General features: G+C 35.1%; 1 protein-coding gene across 1 annotated transcript; it reads right to left on the reverse strand.

Moving 5' to 3' along the window:
* Positions 1-29: 29 nt before the first annotated feature.
* LOC123322973 (serine protease HTRA2, mitochondrial-like) lies at positions 30-1,304 on the reverse strand. The gene has a single exon (XM_044911099.1). The coding sequence runs from the start codon at positions 1,302-1,304 to the stop codon at positions 30-32; it is 1,275 nt and encodes a 424-aa protein (XP_044767034.1).
* Between the last annotated feature and the right edge of the window lie 20,169 nt (positions 1,305-21,473).

Raw genomic sequence — 21,473 nt, forward strand, 5'->3', positions numbered from 1 at the left:
AGCTACTGATTCGTGTAGAAAAAACGCTTTCAGTTAATATCTTTATTCAGTGGTATAGTTAATGATATTTCTTCTTGTGTAGCCTTCTTGATGATAACAAATTCGACATTTTTCTTTTGTGATTTCAGCTTATAGATATCAGCGGCAAATTTGACTGGAACCCCATTAATATGTGTTATGACATCACCTGCAGAGAGACCATACTCTTGAGCTAAGCTGCCTTCCAATATTTTCCATACGAGGAGACCTTCATCTACATCTTTTGGAAATGTCAAAAGTTTTTTCTGCATGAGGTCTATCAGCACATCGGAAGTTATCGGAATGGTTGTAAGACCGAAAAGTGTCATCTCACCATCCTCTCTGGAACTATCGGAATGGTTGGTGGGGTTGAATGTTCTGCAATTCCTCAAAAACTTCAAACAAAAGTCTACAGGGATGGCGAATGATATTCCCGAAGTGAGCCGTAAACTGCTTATGCCTATAACTTTGCCATTGATGTTAACTAAAGGACCACCAGAGTTGCCGAAGGTGATGAGCGCATCAGTTTGAATGTACGACATTGAATAATTCTTAAGTCCTAATTCCTTAGCAGATCGATTAACAGAACTTACGACACCTACAGAAATAGAGTTACTCAGACATAACGGACTTCCCAGGGCTACTACCCATTCACCAACATCGACAACTCCAGGTTCTTCCAAAGGTAAAGCCGTGAGTTCTCTGTCTGTATCCAGTTTAAGAAGAGCAACATCGATGTTCACATCTATATCAACAATTTCCGCACTGTAAACTGTTCCGTCAGACATTTTACAAGATATGAAAGAATCTTTATTGAGAACGACGTGAGCGTTTGTTAACGCCCAACCATCTTCTCTTATGACGAAACCTGAACCATAAACGAACGGGGATGATCCAATTTCTTGCTTAGTATTGGTTTTTGTATTCGTTATGTAGATATGAAAAACTCCGGGTGCACATTTCTTCACCACTTTGTCTATGAAATTAAACTGCGCTTTGGCACTTTCTTCGTTAGTGCACAATTTGGATCTGATATTTGAGTCAATATTTTCTTGATTCAATACTTCGTCATATTCCAAACTTGACTTTTCGGTGAGAGTTTTCTTATCCAACCATTTTGGAACCAGATGGAGGTAGTAATAAGATGTGAGACCAAATACTGACAAAATTATGAAAAAAGGTTTCTTATTATTGGGTTTCGGTGTAGAGTGGACATTTCTGTATATTATTGGGAAAACTTCTTTCAGGACGTGTTTGATGCGAATTAGTTTACGAAAATTATGCATTTTCACGATAATTTTGATGATGAGAATGAAATGTGAGATTTTGACATGGTTACAGATGAAAATGTCAAATGCGATGGTTAGAATCTGTAATGACAAGAATATATTTGGAAAATTATTGTTATTATTTTTCGAACCATATCATCTCCAAATTCATTGCATTTTTCGCAATGTGATATGGTATCGATGGAAACTGAAAGTGCAGAAAACCATGATTCTTTCATAAAGAATGAATCTTAAAATAAACCAAAAATTGTTTTGAAATATCCTATAACTAATACGGGTCCATTTCTTTCAAAAGCGGAATCTGAAAATGATAAAAATCCAATGAATATTCGAAAAAAATTATTCAATTTAGGAGTAAAATGAGGAAATGGCATTGAAGATATATCGAAAAAAGGGAAAAAAGATAGTTCAGCAGCTACAGCTAATGGATTTCTTAAAGGAAAATATTTGGAAAACGAGGATATAGATTGCATGTTTTGTTCCCCCAGTGGTAGTGAACAGTGGTAGTGTAAATTCCTTCAAAAACAATTTGGACCATTTTCATTTTTATTTCCCTTCAGTTAGAGAGGTAAGGCTGTGTTTTTTGTTCTGTGTCTGTTTTCCGCTTATGTGTTTAATGAGTCCTATAGATTTCTAATCTTGACTCTTAATCTTCAATAAATAATAATAATAAATAAATGGCCAGTAGAGGGGTAAATAATTAATATAATCAGTGTCAAAACATTGAACAGAAGAACAACAGCTGAAACGGTACTCCACTAAATGTTCCTTTAAAAACCTGGGTAGTTGTGTTTGAGGGCAATATATTACCAGATTGAATAAGTATTGAAAGTTTGCTTTGTTTTCCTCCAGTTATTTAATGCTTCAATTGGTTGAGATTTGTAGGTTCATTCAAAAAATAATTGTACGAGTAATTGTATGAGCAACACAAGACGAAGAAAATGTGTAGTAGGGCATGGAGAAGCATAATGCTGCTCAAAAAGTAATCAGTCACATTTTGTGTAATAAAAATCACGCATATACAGATTAGATCTCATCCAGTATCCGCAATCATTGCCTTGAAAAATTCATCTTATTTTGATGCAAAAAAAAGAAAATCAAAAGAAACTATTTGAACCCAATATCAACAACAATGTCATTCATTTAGTTCTTAGTCTTCTTCCCAACCAAATTCCATAAATCTATTATAATTTCCCTAAAAAACCGAACTCAACTTTTAACGCGTCCCATTTTCGGCTCTTTTGGTTTTTGTTTTACGTATAATTTTTGGGATAATTTATTTCATAATTTTATTTATAATTGATCGCTAATTTTTACTGTTCTCCTTACATACATTTTGAAAGGAAGTTTTTGAAAGAAATTATAACTTATTCTTCTCTGCCTTTCATTTTAGCGGATCATTTCTATGCTCAGAATTCAGACCAAATGGGAAAAAAGAGCCCCAGATTTTAAGGCGCCTACAGATTACTCTGCGTTAGGGGAGACCACGTCATAATGCTGATAATTCAAAAATCTAACATCACGTCAGTACAATTTGAACGCTCCCGCGCAAAATCGTAGGTTAGATTTTTTGAATCATAAGTTTTATGACGTGGTCCCACGTCATGTCAGAGTAATCTGTAGGCACCTTTACTTTATATTCACCTGATATTGTGACTGATATAGGATGGCAGGTTCTGAGTGATCCAGGATTTTCTGACCATCTCCCAATCAATATGAATATCATTCAGTATGAATTTCCTGCCAATATTTCCGCATAAATCAAATCCTCGTGATTGGTGTTGATACTGCAAAAACAGATTGGGAGGTATATTCGAAATTTACTTCGAATATGTTACAATCCCACTCAGTAAAAAATTTAGAATCTTGTCAGAATGTGATTCAAGATGCTGGAATCTTTCTATTTCAATAAAATCCCAGCAAAAATCTAATCACATCGAATACATTATCGGGATTATCAATAAACCCAGAACATTAGAAGAAGGAAAAAAATGTTTCGTTATTTTTTGAATGAAGTTAATGAAGACAACTATATTTTAGCTAAGCAACCCCAAGCACTATCAAAATTTTCAATAAGGAAGAAGAAAAATCATATCAACAATTTTGTTCCGAGTTGTTTCACAAAAATATAGATCTTTGGTCGAAAATTGAAAAATTTTTATTTGGACTCAAACTCACTCATCATCAAAGAGCAACTAAGACTTAGGTATTTTGGAGAATTTAGGTATGCCCTCCCATAATTCCTAGTTTTCAATCATGTTCTGTTTTCACAGATCTATAATAATATTTCCTATATGCAAAACAGACAAATCTCCCGATGAAGCAAATAGTTACCATCCCATCTCTTTAACACCATGTCTTCTCAAACTTATTGTGTCTTTGACGACTAAGTAATCGGATAGAAAATTTTTATGAAATACCTACCTACTATGTCAAAATCTGAATTGCAAATGGTATTTAGGAAAGGTGTGTCTTCGACAGATGCGTTAGTTTATCTTATTTTTTTCATTTATATTGCCTTTGCTAGAAGAGATTCTATTATTGTTTTATTTCTTGGTTTGAACTTGAACAATTATATAAAAAATGCAGCTTATCCCGGGAAAAGTGATTTCAGAGCTGTGTTGACTGGACTAGAAAGAGGCATATGATAGTGTGGGTCATGGGATTTTATTAGAAGATTCGCAACAAGGTCTTTCTTTAAAAAAATTTCTTCTCCAACATATTTATGTTGTTGATCCTTATGACGGTCACCTTGTTGGTACTAGAAAAACAGGTCAAGGTCTTGCTCAGGGTTCTACTGCCAGCCCACTATAGTTCCAAATTCTTCTCAAAAAAAAAGGAAATTTTTTGTTTCCCCACATTCACACCCTGTAATGAAAAATACCCTGTGCCGGCGACGCCTAGAAAAAGGATAGTGCTTTCCACCTCTGGCTAAAAATCCAAAATCGACGAAGTAATAGCAAAGTTATAGCTGGTCGAACTCAGTAAAATTTTCAGGTGTGTCACTCCATTTACTGCTCAGTTTATATGAAATATGCTACATCTACAAATAGACAACAAGATGATCAAAATCGATACAAACCTTAAAATGTTATTTTGAAATTAATTCGGTGAACATTTTCACTCTCTATCTTGACAAACAAACAGAGATATACCCTTTTAATATCTATAGGTCCTTTCGTTTGCATAAAAAGTGTAGCACTTTTCTACACTCGATTTTAGTATTCGTTTGCTGATTGAATTTACATCAGTGTAGAGAGGGTGTAGTTTATCTAGATCTTCTTATGACTATGTGTAGATAAACTACACTTCCTCTATATCAAAACTGAATTAAATAATAAGATAAATACAAGGTGATTAGATGGAAGCTAAGGGTAGATATTGAGGTGAGTCAGAATAACATAATAGGTCCTTTCGTTTGCATAAAAAGTGTAGCACTTTTCTACACTCGATTTGATTAACACCAGTGTAGAGGAACTGTAGTTTATCTACACATAGTCAAAAGGAGATCTAGATAAACTACACTCCTCCATCTACACTGGTGTAAATCAAATCGAGTGTAGAAAAGTGCTACACTTTTTATGCAAACGAAAGGACCTATTATGTTATTCTGACTCACCTCAATATCTACCCTTAGCTTCCATCTAATCACCTTGAATTTATCTTATTATTAAATTAGTTTTGATATAATTCAACCCCTAGCAACAAGGGTACTTATATTTACGTTTACCCAGTCAGTGAAATAAAAAAAATTTTATTCACAAAAAACATGAATATATGGATAAACGACATGTTGCTCTTGTTGCTATGGATTGAAAAATGTTATAGCAACAATCAATCGAAGCGATACCTTTGATGTCATTTCATAAATTATATAATTCTCTTTATGATTGTGCTTATTCACTTGCATAGTCAATATGCAGTCAATATAGAAGGATCATTAAGTTATTATCTACCTAACCGATTATTATTATTATCAATATTCACAATCAAGGAGTTTCTTTGGCACCAGATAATAAAGCTGTTGACAAGAAATCCCCAAATCTTCTTAAATTCATCAAGACTTCAGGCTTTTATTGTCAGGGATGTACCATCAGCAAAAAGAACTATGCATTATGCTCGCCACAATACTAGAGGAAAGAGAAGGGAAAGAAGTAGCCCCAATACTGAACCTTGGGGAACGCCTACTTTAGGATACCTTAATAGGTATACTTAATAGGCAAATCGTATCTCAAAATTTTGTTTTAGTGTCGTGAAGAGTGTATTATTCCGAACAAACATAAGGGGGTGGGCAAAATTCGTCGTTCGTCTACTGAGAGGATCTCGAGTACTATAGCAGCTAGAAGAAAACGGATGACACATTTCCGAGCTCTTTTTCGGAGAAACAAAGAATGGTGAAAACCGCAGCCTCCTACGATTCATCGTTTTTGAGTTTGGCAATTTCCTAAAGTTCTCATAACTTTTTTGTCTTTGTAGTTACAAATCTGAAACTTGAATCTTCTACAGGCACTTTTTTACGTAGAATCTACTGATGAGCTCAAAATATTTTTTCATTTCTAATCATTAGGGGACATTTTTTTAAATGCAAACTTTTATTGAATAGGTTATTTTTGAATTGGAAAAAAAAATCTTTTGTCAGTAGATTCTACCTATGAAAGTGCCTAAGAAGGTTCAAGTTTCAGATCTGTACCTTCAAAGACAAAAAAGTTATGAGAACTTTTCGGCATCGTCAAAATCTCAATTTTTGTTCATAACTCGAAACCGAAAAATGATAGGCCGATTCTGTTTTCAGATTTGGGTTAGTCATGAAAAAAGAGAATGTGTCATTCGTTTTCTTCCAGCTGCTATTGTTATCGAGATCCCCTCAGTAGACAACGAATTTTGCCCACCCTGTACAGATATTCGTAAATTGCAGACGGTGATTTTAATTTTACCTATTAGTACCTATAGATGTGTGGAAATAAAATTTTCATATAAGTGCACAATAATGAACCTTTAAGTTGATGCTGCAGACTTTACCAATTAAAATTATAATGAAATGAAAAATTCCTAAGGATTAACAGTTATTTTTCTTTTCGTGTACACACTGATGGATGAATATCTATTTGGTTCCACTTCTGTTCAAAGTCGGCTTATATCTGTAATCTTCATTTTCAAAACGATAATATGAGTACATACTAATTGATAAAACCCACTCCAATAACAACTAGTTTATACGCCATGAAAAAGTCAACAATGCAAATTGCTTCACAGCCGACCGCATACGACACAGATTGCTGGACGGCGGCATCGTTATGAAAAAGCCGTAGTTTTACATAGCCAACTATTTTACCGTTAAGCTCTTCCTATTAAGAGGATGATGACTCTCGATATGTTGAATACAATTTCATGTAGAAATTCACCATACCTGATGAATTGGAAAAAACGACATGGAGTTTTTCAATCTTCATTGGAAAAAGCCGCCATAATCATTATCGGAAGTGAATTAATGAATAGAAACTCATCAATATGGAATTAATTGCTTAGTACTTTGACCAGAGTACCTACTAAGGAATACCGAGTAAAGAAAGCGCCACTTATCTTTGTGAGAATTCATCACACACTTTGTGTCGAATGATAAATATAAGATATTCTTATTTTATTAGTGGAACAATGATACAATGAATCACTCTAAGTCTAAGAAATAATTCCCCGAAATATTCACTGTTCAGAGGCGAAGTTTACGAACCTTTGATGATTAATGGTAACTTACGAAATTCATTTACTATTTTGTAGAAAAATGCACGAACAGGTCAATATTTATTTTTTACTAGCTGACCCAGCAGACGTTGTCTTGCCATGGGGAGGGAATATTTAGTAATTGTCAAATGAGAGATAAAATAAATAAGTTAGAATAGTATGGAAAGTCAAAATGTTTCTGTCTTGAACTTTTTATTCTGGCTGTTGCATGAACAAATAAAATTGAGCGTTTGTCAACACAGGAACAGGCTACATACAATTGACCGAGTGAAAAGCATGGAAGTTACAGCAAACACTCAAGAGCGATTTATTTATTGTCATTGCGAATGCTAGTCGCATTGAAACTTGCAGAAGGCTAATTGTCTTCTTAATGTAAATTTAACTTATAAAACTTACCGTCTAACCGAAAATGGATAGAAAAGTGCAAGTAGTCACGAGACCAACGAGACGAGACTTCACTGTATACTCGTCTCGTCTCGCCGATAAGACACGAAGTCTCATCACGTAGGCTCTTCTCGTCTCGAGTCTCGTAAAAGTCTCGTGGTTTAAATCTAATGATTATATCGCATATTCTAGTTTTTCTACCGAGTAATTCTTTCCAATTATTTGCCTTTGGAAGTATAATTATAAATTATAATATAATATGAAATTTATGTATTGATTGTTATACTTGTTTCAAGACCTATAGAAGCAAATGAAGCAAAAACTTCCGTCTATCGTTCAGTATCAGAAATCAAATATCTAGTTATAATTCTTTTATATCTGGCGAATGATTCGAGTGCTTCCCGGAGAAGATTTTCAGATTTTCGGCCTTAATTGACATATTCTGAGTTGATGTTAATATCGAAGAAAAGTTTCAGAGTATCAAAATCGAATTTCGAATTATCTTTTATATCTTTTCACTCATTGAATTTTTATGGGTTCAGTTGTATTCGATTAATTCTAGTTTGAAACCCTTTGTTATTTACATAAACCATATCACTCATATCGGTGAGGTTATAAACTGTTTGAATGAATTGAGGATATTTGAGGCAACTATTTGAATACATCAATGCGTGAAAGAAACAGAGTAAAGATGTACAGGGTGATTCGTAACTACACTGCGCAAAAAAATTAACGCACATTATGGGAATCTCAAATTTATTCTACAACTGAAGGTGTTCTGAATGATAATTATTTTTATCAGAATTATGCATGCATATGTTATCCACTTTCAACGGTTTTCTTCAATACAGATGTTTTTTCCCAGCAGGAATAAAAAAAGATGATATTATCAGATTTTGAATGTATTGGCTCCATTCTAAAATCAGTTGTTCTCGATCAATTCTAGTGATCAATAGTTTTTCTTTCGTTTGATTTTCTACACTCGACCGCTATGCAACGCGAAACACGCAATTTGACCCAAGAGGAATGTGCCCAAGCGGTAGTTTTGCGAGAAGAAGGGTGGACATACACAAGAATTGCAGAAAGGTTTGGAGTTTCCCATAAAAGTGTGTCCAGAATGTTGCAGCGATTCAAGGAGACAGGTATGAATGTCCGAAGACCAGGACAGGGTAGATCACGGGTAACAACTGCCATTCAAGAACGTTGCTTGAGAGTTTCTTCGTTGAGACAACGGTTTGCAACCGCTCGCCTCCTTCAAATTCAGCTTGAGCAAACTCATGAGGTGCAAACTAGCACTCAGACAATAAGAAATCGCCTCAGAGAATATGATTTAAGGCCTCGTGTCGCGGCAAGAGGCCCAGCTCTTAGCCCAGCCCATCGAAGGGCGAGTTTGGATTTTGCGAGAGAGCATATCCATTGGGAAGAGGCCGATTGGGAAAGAGTTCTCTTCACAGATGAGTCTAGATTCTGTTTCTACCATTGTGATCGACGTTCCCTTATATACAGACTTCCACATGAAAGATATGCTCAGTGCAATTTCCTGAATACTACTGGTTTCGGGGGAGGATCGATTATGGTATGGTATGGAATATCTTCGACTGCTCGCACAGACCTAGTGGTCGTTGATAATGGAGTTATGAATGCTGATAAGTATATAAGGAACATTCTTGAAGAGCATGTAGTGCCATTTGCCCCATACATTGGTGAATATTCCATTTTTATGGACGATAATGCAAGACCCCATCGTGCGCGCATCGTTCAGGAGTACCTTGAAGAGGTTGAAGTCTCTCGAATGGGATGGCCAGCAAGAAGTCCAGATTTCAATCCGATTGAGCAGGTTTGGGACAACCTCAATAGAAGGCTGAGAAGTTCAGAAAATCATCCAGCTACTCTTAATGACTTAGGAATCCAACTCGGAGAAATCTGGGAAGGATTAGATCAGAACATTTTAACATCACTCATTTTGAGTATGAACCGTCGTTGCCGAGCTGTAATTAACGCAAGGGGTGGAAATACCAAGTATTAAATCACTTATAAGCTTTTCAGTATTTTGAAAATTGTTCATTTCTCTTCTTTCACATAAGATTCGGTGAAATCCTGAATTTTTCTTCCATTTAATATGTCTTGTTTCGTTCAAATCCTTCCCGAGAGAACATAAAAAATAAGTTATAAAGTCAATGTAGAGTTAACTTTCATTAAAATTGAAATTTTCAGAATGTGCGTTAATTTTTTTGCGCGGTGTATTAGAATATATGGATATCTAATAGCTTTTCAAGGCACATTTGGTCCTATCAATAGTTATGAACCCCCCTGTATATAATCATTGAATGCTTACTAAAAATGTTTGGTCCAAAAAAATTACAATAACAAACTGTACCTAGGAAATTGTCAACAAGTAGAGAATTGTCCCACCCATTCATGCCATCATAACCCATACTGTAATATTATACCAATTTATTGAGGGGATTGAAGGGATTTTGCTGCAAAACAGGCACCAGCTGCATCACTTTACGATCTATTCAGTTTTTCAGAGTGAAAGCAGAAATGAACGGAATATTTATTAGATACATATATCAAAGACCACCGGCTCGTGTTTTACATACCCTGAAAGTTTTAACCAAGAGTGTGTTCGTCTTGGTAAGTTTATTGCAATGAAATGAAGAATTTCTGCCATTTTTTCCGATTCGGCCCTGATAAAAAGATATAGCCATTTTAAGTTTTCATAATGAGCTATGCCACCCCCGAAAAAACAAAATTACCTTCAGAATAACTAAATGAATCTGTGACATCTGTGTATCTTTCAAAAAGAATTGCATTGGATCAAAAGTATCCAATTTTTCGAATTTCACACATATCTTTTTTTTTTGAACGTCAAATTAGTCGAAAACTATATTCCGAAATTCATTTCATTCGATAAAACCGTTAGTGAGAACTAGAAATAACATTTTTCTATATTTTTCAAAAACCTGTATCTTTTAAACCGAGCCGATTCGGAAAAAACGGTATAGGAAAAAAGTGTTTCCTTTGACCTCAAGAATCTACTGTAAAATATTTGTAAGAGGCTAAGACTCACCCTGTATATGATTCCAGCTACTCAGTTTCCTAAAACGTATGGCGATAAAAAAAAAAATTATTGAAAGGAGAGAAATAATAAAAATTTATCACAACACAAAAACGAAAATTTAATAATATTAATATAATGTAATGAGGATAAATTCAGATGCATACCACCCGACGATATGAATATCGACAAGTGTTACGATCTGAATTGAGCTAGCCAATTTGTCATCGTCAAGGCCCCCAAATGGAGTACGCTCCACCGAAGAAAAGCAGATGCTGACCATGGTTTCGGCCTCATTTGGCCTCATCAGAGCAACATAGCATTTTTCCACGGTGGAGAACGTTTGGAATTGATGGAACTTTATTCAATGTTGTCATGTTCTCGTGGGTATTATTTACCCACAGCGCCATCCAACATGAAACGGTATCCGAATTCAATCCCCCCCAGATAGAAACCAAGACGAAGACAATAGCATATGTCCCATATTTTCCCTAATTCAGTACGCCGGTTCGCATTTGCGAACGTCGGACGTATGATGGGAAGTTTGAGACGCGCTCGGTTAGCGGCAGAGTACGATACCGGCGATATGGGACATATGCTATTGTCTTCGTCTTGGTTTCTATCTGGGGGGGATTGAATTCGGATACCGTTTCATGTTGGATGGCGCTGTCGCTGTGGGTAAATAATACCCACGAGAACATGACAACATTGAATAAAGTTCCATCAATTCCAAACGTTCTCCACCGTGGAAAAATGCTATGTTGCTCTGATGAGGCCAAATGAGGCCGAAACCATGGTCAGCATCTGCTTTTCTTCGGTGGAGCGTACTCCATTTGGGGGCCTTGACGATGACAAATTGGCTAGCTCAATTCAGATCGTAACACTTGTCGATATTCATATCGTCGGGTGGTATGCATCTGAACTTATCCTCATTATTTTATTCATTGCCATGTTAGGCGTAATCACAGTCTTCGTTATTGCACCGCCGGTATCGTACTCTGCCGCTAACCGAGCGCGTCTCAAACTTCCCATCATACGTCCGACGTTCGCAAATGCGAACCGGCGTACTGAATTAGGGAAAATATGGGACATATGCTATTGTCTTCGTCTTGGTTTCTATCTGGGGGGGATTGAATTCGGATACCGTTTCATGTTGGATGGCGCTGTGGGTAAATAATACCCACGAGAACATGACAACATTGAATAAAGTTCCATCAATTCCAAACGTTCTCCACCGTGGAAAAATGCTATGTTGCTCTGATGAGGCCAAATGAGGCCGAAACCATGGTCAGCATCTGCTTTTCTTCGGTGGAGCGTACTCCATTTGGGGGCCTTGACGATGACAAATTGGAACGAGCCTCGAACTCGAACTATTCTTAACAATACGGATTATTTCATTTTGGGGTAAATACACGCAAAAAAATAATCTTGTAACCATTACAAAAATACAGTTAAAAGAACAGGAAATTCTAATAAAAATAGGCACAGAAGTAATTTCCTATTATGTTCAATAAACTTTTATAGTACCTCAATTCCTGTAGGATGAACAGTTCCTGTTACAATGGAAATCAATTTTTGCAGATACAGGAATTCATTCTTTTTCAAAAGTACAGGAATTAATTCTTGTAAATTCAAACGTACCTACTGAACTGAATTCACAGTATTATTCGTTTTATACGTTTTATACAACAAAATATTCCTGTTATGTATAAGCAATGAAAGCTCAGACTACACTGGAATATGTAGTTATGCTTCATAATGTAAAACTTCTCTTATGACAGTTCGTTCTTTTGAATTTGAAAGGAAATTATTGTTATATGAACCAGGACTTTACTCTACCATTCAACGTACTTTCTGTTTAATTCCCTGAAATTTGTTGTCATTTTATTGAATGTAGCATATTTTTCATGGGTAATGAAAAATACTCAATAGGGAAATAATAAAAATAAGATATTTTTTATAAAATATTTATTACTATTATCAGTAAATGTAATCTATACATATCACGTTATCTTGGGGCATGTGTGATGTGGTGCAGGATGGAGTTGAAAGAAATATCTAATATACTAGCTGACCCGGCAAACGTTGTTTTGCCATATAAATAATTTCCATGTTGTATCATAAAAAAATAGAAATTAAAAATTTTGTCTAAAAAATAAAAAAAAAATTTAGGGGTGGACTACCCCTAACATTTAGGGGGATGAAAAATAGATGTTGGCCGATTCTCATAGATAGCTGACCCGACAAACGTTGTTTTGCCATATAAATAATTTCCTAATGATTAAATTACTAAAATGGCTATTAAAAAATAAGGGTTGATCTTAGAAGGGTGAAAATTGAGGATTGTATGTATTTTTGTATGTTGTATCATAAAAAAATAGAAATTAAAAATTTTGTCTAAAAAATACAAAAAAAAATTTAGGGGTGGACTACCCCTAACATTTAGGGGGATGAAAAATAGATGTTGGCCGATTCTCATAGATAGCTGACCCGGCAAACGTTGTTTTGCCATATAAATAATTTCCTAATGATTAAATTACTAAAATGGCTATTAAAAAATAAGGGTTGATCGTAGAAGGGTGAAAATTGAGGATTGTATGTATTTTTGTATATTGTATCATAAAAAAATAGAAATTAAAAATTTTGTCTAAAAAATACAAAAAAAAATTTAGGGGTGGACTACCCCTAACATTTAGGGGGATGAAAAATAGATGATTAAATTACTAAAATGGCTATTAAAAAATAAGGGTTGATCGTAGAAGGGTGAAAATTGAGGATCGTATGTATTTTTGTATGTTGTATCATAAAAAAATAGAAATTAAAAATTTTGTCTAAAAAATAAAAAAAAAACTGTTAGGGGTAGTCCACCCCTAAATTTTTTTTTGTATTTTTCAGACAAAATTTTTAATTTCTATTTTTTCATGATACAACATACAAAAGTACATACAACCCTCAATTTTCACCCTTCTACGATCAACCCTTATTTTTTAATAGCCATTTTAGTAATTTAATCATTAGGAAATTATTTATATGGCAAAACAACGTTTGCCGGGTCAGCTATCTATGATAATCGGCCAACATCTATTTTTCATCCCCCTAAATGTTAGGGGTAGTCCACCCCTAAATTTTTTTTTTATTTTTTAGACAAAATTTTCAATTTCTATTTTTTTATGATACAACATGGAAATTATTTATATGGCAAAACAACGTTTGCCGGGTCAGCTAGTCAGTGCTCTAAAATGATTAAAAAAGGAAGATTTGTAAAAAAATTGATCGACAGTTACATAATGGGTAATTTTATTGAGCTCATTTTTCGCGATTATTATAAACGGCTGATGACTGTAAATGGTTTTTCAAACCTGTCAATTTTTCTCGACGTTCATTGACATCTTCAATTTCGATAGTGGACTTGATGTGAGTCATGAAGCTCTCAGCTGCCTGTATCCTAGATGGCCTCTATGACTAACTGTTCTTCCCCTTCTGCTTGTGGCTCAAATTCAGCTATAATGTTCATTTGCTCTTTGCTAGCTAGAAAAAAGAATGAAAGACGGTGATCATCCAAAGCCATTCAAGACTATAAAAGCTCAAAAAAATTAGTCTAATATTGTATACTTACATTCTGTCATGTAGTGGAAGTTTCAAAGTGCACACACTAGTAGTAGGTATTGGCTTCGTTCTTTATCACTTTTAACGACCTACATATACGCAAACAAGGATTTTTATTCAAATAATCGATGTTTGAAATGCTCGCTCTCCGAGTATCGAAGTTTTGAAATCATTCTAGAACAACCATCAGCACTAAAATTAATTCATAGGCGAAACGATCTCAAGTAACCAGCGTCCCAAACGCGTTCCTTGTACTAACGCAAAACCAGAAAGCTTCGTTATTCCTTCTATAAACTCAACAGTTCCTGTAATGATCACATTTCAGTCTAGCTGCATCAACAAAATATTATTTCCCTATAACAGAAATCCATTCTAGCGAATACCAAAGCTTTAGTTCCTGCAAACCTTACATTTCTTCCTGTTCAAACGACATATTCCATTCAGTTTAACAGGAATCGAAATGTTAGGTCGACAGTATGTTTCCAGTTTCTCTAACAAAAGCAGAACGCTTTGTTATTACAACAGTTCCTGTAATGATCACATTTCAGTCTAGCTGCATCAACAAAATATTGTTTCCCTATAACAGGAATCCATTATAGAGAATACCAAAGTTTTAGTTCCTGCAAACCATTCATTTCTTCCTGTTCACACAACAAACTGCAGTTTTACAGGAATCGAAATGTTAGGTCGACAGTATGTTTCCAGTTTCTGTTACAAAAGTAGTTTTTATGTAACAGGATTTCAATTTACAGGCAATTCCAGTATACAATTTTTTTGCGTGTATAATTTATATCGAGCTCATTTTCCATTATCAGGAATGATGAAAAGGCCAAGGGTGTGAAAATACCAATATCTATCATTTATATAAATTACAAATACATTTATGTTCCAATAATGGGATATTAACGTAATATTCGTATTGTCAGATGTGAAATGTTTCAATAAATTCTACTAGAGTCGATTGATGGTTTTGAATTTTAATCAACCATTCCCGATCTCGATTTGCTTGATAATGAAGCTTCTGCTCCCGAAATGATTCCAAAGTTTTCAAATGCGAAAGCAATACTCTTCTGAGTCTTCTATCGTCCGAATTATTCACGAGACTACGAGACCACTGCGAGACTCTCGTACGAGACTCGAGACGGGACCGATAAAAGTCTCGTCTCGTCTCGTACGTGGAATATCAGGTCTCGTCTCGTTTTCGAGACGAGACGAGACGAGACTCTCTAAAACGAGACTCTCGTGGGCATCACTAAGTGCAAGGCACAATCGCGATGTATAATACATGGTACTTACTTAAAATAAATATATACTGATCACTAATCACTCAGAATAACAAGGATAATTTCATTCAACAGAATATTTGTTGCAGAAAAAATGAAAATTTACAATTTCTAAATCAAAATGGATCTAGAAATTCTAAATTCAAGTCAGCAATGGCTGATGCTCTATACCTTAAACGCATCTGATCACAAAACAATTATTTGTAACATGTAACACATGATCCACAAGCAGGCGCGTACCCAGGGGGGGGCTATTGGGGCTTTAGCCCCCCCCCACGGCTTTTGCAAAAGGTCCTTCATGACCATTCAGCACATAGAACTTTCAAGTATTTTTCAAGTAAAATGAGAAAAGGCCAATAACATTATTATATGAAGCTACAAGTACAGCCATCTATTGAATGTCAAGGTAATTCGCAAGAATTTTGTTCGTACTGTCTTATCTGATCCTTCTTTCGGGGTGGGTGGTGAAAAATTCTCTAGAGCCATCGGGGTGAATGAATTGGCATCCAAATATTCCTTACTTGTCAAAAAAGTTTTTTCGCTGTAGTGCATTATTCCAGCAACGTTAAATAATCTTTCCGACAGTGAAATACAGCAAGAAATATCTGGTATTGATGAAACAGACAGAGACAAGGGTCTTTTTTCCAGTGAATTAAAAAGATGGAAAAAAAGTGGATCACTTCAACAACGAATGATCCCGAATCATGTCGTTCATCAGCACTTTCAGCTCTTGAGAAATATTGCTAAGATTTTTACCCAAATTTGTACATATTACTTCAAATACTTTGTGTACTTCCCGTAACAACAGCTGAAGAAACAGAGCGCAGTTTTTCTTCCTTAAGGAGACTTAAGACCTTCAGAACCACTATGGCAGAAAACTGCTCGAATGGATTAGCTCTAATGCACATAAATTACTAGAGAGTCATTGATACAAAAATAGTTGTGACCAGATTTGCTAATGCTGGCCCAAGGCGCTTGGAGCTTTTATTTAATAACTAAAAACTAGTGAACTTTTTAATATTCGTTTTTTCTTTTTTATAGATTTATATTTACAAGAAATCAATGTTTTATTTTATTTGATAACCAAAAACTTGTCAATTCTGACATAATTTAATATTTTTTCTATTTGTTCTTCATAATTTTTCATAGTTATAAGAAATAAATGTTTTTGTTGCATTTTCCTCTTTAAGTGGATGTTAGCTGAGCCCCCCCAACACACCTTTCTGGGTACGCGCCTGTCCACAAGTGCGGCATAGCAATGGTTCATTCATTTTGAGACAATAATAATGCATGAGTTTTAAGTGAAATGAAGCCTTACTGAGTCCCGTCCTGATTTTGTCGAATTTTGATGTTTTGTTTCATTGGCAATAACATCTTCAACCTAAATATTAATTTTCAGTTGAATAGATAGAAAATTTCAGGAGTTTTATCCAAAGGAAAATTTTAAAATTTTCAGAAAACCCACTGTATAACAGAAACGGAGTACCTAAGGCGCTTTTTATTTGTCCGTTTGACACTTAAAAATATTTTAACCGTAGATTTTTGAGGTCATAAGAAACACTTTTTTCCCTTACAATTTTTTTCGAATAGACTCGGTTTAAAAGATACAGGCTGTTGAAAAACCGGTTTTATCTTATTAATGGTAGTATTCTGCTTTCATCTGTAACTTTTCATAAGCTCACAGGAAAATTGTTGCAATTCTGGACGTTTTTAGTGATCTGTAGCTTACAAGTATCCGTAACTATTTACGATAAGTAGTTCAAAAGTAACACTGTAAAAAAAACAGTTACAGGAACATTTCCAGAATTGCATTATTTTCGATCTGTCAATCGGACAGAATACAACCATTAATTAATTTCGGAATATAGTTTTTCATTTTTTGATCAATCTTTTACGAACACAAGATATCACCCATTCCATAATGAGAAAACTGGAAGACGTGGGTACCATAAAAAGGCCAAAAATTCAAAGAATCCAACTCTTGACAATAAGTTGGACGTTATATAATGAATATTTTAACGTTTTGTAAAATGAAATTATTCTTCATATTTTTTCGTATAATGCGACGTTTTGGGTTAATTGATGTTCCAAAATTAAAAAGTAGTTATTAAATTAGACGTAAGAAAGAAGACAATTTAGTTTCATAATCACCCAAGTAGTTTGGTCGTCTACGTTGGCGTTTACAAGGTTTAGGGAGATCGGCCACCGAATGCGAAGTTGAACGAAGCTCAGCGTTTTCAATGCTAAATGATGAGCTACGTCACTCGATTCGTAGCTTGTCGATTATATTAGGGAGATCGGCCACCGAATGCGAAGTTGAGCGAAGCTGTGCTTTTTCAATGCTAAATCACGAGTTACGTCACTCGATTCGTAGCTTGTCGATTATATTAGTACTGAAAATGCTCAGCCTCGCGCAACTTCGCATTCGGTGGCCGATCCGCCTTAGCATTGAAAACTCTCAGCTTCGCTCAACTTCGCATTCGGTGGCCCATCTCCCTTACTCTGTGTTCCATCAGCTTCAGATGAATTAGGTTCAGATGAAATAGGTTCAGATGAATTGGCTTCAGATGAATTACATATTACATCTATCTGGGTGCAAATCACCACTAATATTTAGGTTTATGTCATGAAGTAATGAATCATTTACATATTGTAAATTTGTTTCACCTAAAAATTTTCTATAACGTCTAAGAATATTTCCACAAGAATCTTTCACAATATAAGATCTTCCATTAACTATATGCTTCACTTTTCCCCTTTCCCAAATTTTGCCTTCTTGAATTAGTATATTTTGGCCTTTTTCAAGTTTTTCCATGTCATTTTTATCATAATAATATTTCTGCTTTGCTTTCGCTGTTTATTATCTCATTTATTTTCTACAACTAATGGATCCAATACAGTAGATTTTAATGTCTGATTAGTTATTGGGATTTTTATTTTTTCAATTCGTTGTAAAAACAATTGTATATCATATCAGGTAATGGAGTGTATTTCTGTATTCCGTAATAAAGGTGTTTTGCTTTTTCAAGCATTTGTTTTATTATTCCGACATATCTTTCAGCAAGACCATTCGATTGATGGTGGTGAGGACTACGGAATTAAACTTGAAAATTCCAATCTTGCGCAAATGTTTTAAAAGATTTTGAATTATATGGGACATTATCAGTAAACATTTTATCTGGCACACCAAATTGTGAATATTTCTGTTTACAAAAATTGATCACTTCATCTGTTGTCTTTGATTTTGTCTGAGTAACTTCTACCCAGTTTGAGTATGAGTCTACAAGAAGTAAATAATTATCACCCTTATATTAAAAAAATCAGAGAATATATACTGCCAAGGACTTTCTGGTAAAGCATGACTCACTAGAGTTTCCTTTTGATTAGACCGTTGGTATGTTTGACATTTTTCACATTTTAATATTAAATTTTCTATATCCTTCGAGATATGAGGCCAAAAAAAATACTTGTCTTGCTCTAGATTTCGATTTTTGAACTCCAAAGTGGGGTTCATGAATTAATTCTAACATTTGTTTTCTCAATGATTGTGGAACTATAATTTTTGTATCTAAGAATAGAAGATCATTGGCAAGATAAATATTTTCTTTCCATTTGAAATAACATTTTAAATTACTATCCAAATTCCTGATATTTTTTGGCCAAGACGTCATACAATTTTTTTACTTTGCTCAAGATTTCGTCATTATTTATTTCTTTTTTGAATAAATTCTTCTTTTCTTCTGACATTGGTGTATTGTTATAGAGCGTATGGACAATATACTCCATTTCAGGATCATCAGTAACCTCAGTAACCATCAGTAACCTCAGTAACCAAGTCTTGATTTATGAACGAGATAATGCACCTCCAACTAACATTTCTCTTCCTGGCAAATATACAAGAGTTATTTGATATTTCAACTATCGAAGCATCATTCTTGGTAATCTATTACTTATTTTATCTAAGTTTCGAGAAAAAATTGGAATCAAAGGTTTATGACCACTTTCTATAGATAATGAAATCAACGAATGTTACGATCTAAATCGAACTAACAAACTACCATCGCTCGAAGTATTACCAGAAAATTTCATTTCGTCGACGAAGAGTAGATGCTGACCATGGTTTCGGTCTTATTTGACCTTGTCAGAGCAACAAAACTCTAATTCTAAGTCAGTTGAGGCCTAGCAACCGTTTTGATTATCTTCAATTTTGTCTCTTTCGAAAAGTGGCTTCTTTTTCCTATTAGAGGGGAGAGTCTATTCATCGCTGCTTTCGTTTTGTCGATTGCTTGTTTGATATGACTTTTCCAAGTAAGTCCTTTGTCGAGCGTTATTCCTAAATATTTGGCTTCATTTTTCCAGTCGATTTCTTCGCCGTCAACTTCTAGATTCGTTGTGGTTCGCAGTCTTCTCTTCTGTAGTAATATTGCTTGACTCTTTTGTCCATTGAGTTTGATTTTCCACATTATGCACCAGTCATTTGTTTCGTCAATCGTTTCTTGTAGAACTCGTTCTATTACTTCTGGGTTGCGGTGTCGAGTTGCTATGCCTGTGTCGTCAGCATATAACATTAGCATGGTTATTGGATTCTTCGGAATATCGTGAATGTATATGTTGTACAGAAGTGGCCCAAGTACTGACCCTTGGGATACTCCATCCTCTATATCTCTTTTTGTGGAGCATTCTCCTTCCACTTTCACGTAAAATCTTCAATTTTTGAGATAATTCCGGACCAACTTGCATTTTTTGAGCGAATATCCACCACATCTCATCTTATATATTAATCCTTCATGCCATACTCTGTCGAATGCTCTGGCGACGTCTAGTAGAACAAGACCTGTAGTTTGTTTATTTTGGAATCCCTCTGTAATGCTTTCTGTGAGCCTTAATATTTGTTGCCCTGTTGAATGCTCTCTTCTGAATCCGAACTGTTCTGGTGGTATTAGTTTCAGATTTTCGGTTTCCTGATTTAGCCTCGTGGCTATAATTCTTTCTACTACTTTTCCTAATGCCGACAGTAGACTTATCGGTCTGTAGTTTTGTAGGAACTTCTTCTCTTTGAAAGGTTTATTGTACACTATGACTTCCGCTGTTTTCCATTTATCTGGGTAGTGTTCTGTCCTCATAATTCCATTCGCGATATTTGTTAGAGCGGCTCTACCTTTTCTAGGTAATTTCTTTAACATAACATTCGTTATTTTATCGCTTCCGGGAGCTCTCCTCTTCTCCAAACTTCTAATTATTTCCCTGATTTCATTTGCGATGTTGGCTTGTCTATTTCAGCAGTCGCTGGTAATTCATCCATTTCTTCATCATTTTCTTCAACTAGTTCTTCCAAATCTTCATTATCGTCGTCTATCCTGTAATTTATTCTCGATTCTCGTTCGATCGAGTCCGCCAATGCATCTGCCTTATCAGTATAGGTATAAGCCATTCCCCTTTCTCCGTGTAGGGGTGGAGTTTTAGTCTTTTCTCCTCGTAGGCTTTTTTGCATTCTCCATGCAGAATGATCGATTGTATTCAGTTCTTGAACCCTTTTGTTCCATCTGCTTGTTCTTAGATCTTTCAGGTCATTTTTCAGAACTTGGCTATGTCGGTTGAGGTTCCTTCTATTCAGATCATTTTTATTCATCCGATATATTCTTCTTAGTCTTCGATTTTCTCGTATAAGATCTTTTACTTCTTTAGGCGTATCGCCATGCGGATGACTTGTTGCTGGTCTCTTCACTCTTCTCGTACTTTTTTCGTAAGCTTTCAATATAATCTCTTCCAGTTTATCAACCGCACATTCCAGATCCTCTGGAGTGCTTATTGTTGGAATTTCTGTTATTTCCGATTGTATTAAATGGCTGTATTTAGCCCAATTGGTATATTCTCTTATCTCCATCAGTTTTTCTCTTTGCTCTTCTCCAATTGTCAATTCGACGAGATTGTGGTTTGAGGTTCCATCTTCCAAAGTTTCAATAGAGAATTCTTGAGTTATATTTTTCAATATCGCGATATCTCTTACATCTGGTATTCCTATACCAAAAGCAAGATATGTCGGTAACTCTGGTCCAATCACTATGGCATTTTGTTTTTCGGCGAAATCCTTGA

This window comes from Coccinella septempunctata, chromosome 1 (genome assembly GCF_907165205.1).
Source record: "Coccinella septempunctata chromosome 1, icCocSept1.1, whole genome shotgun sequence".
NCBI classification, from domain to species: domain Eukaryota; kingdom Metazoa; phylum Arthropoda; class Insecta; order Coleoptera; family Coccinellidae; genus Coccinella; species Coccinella septempunctata.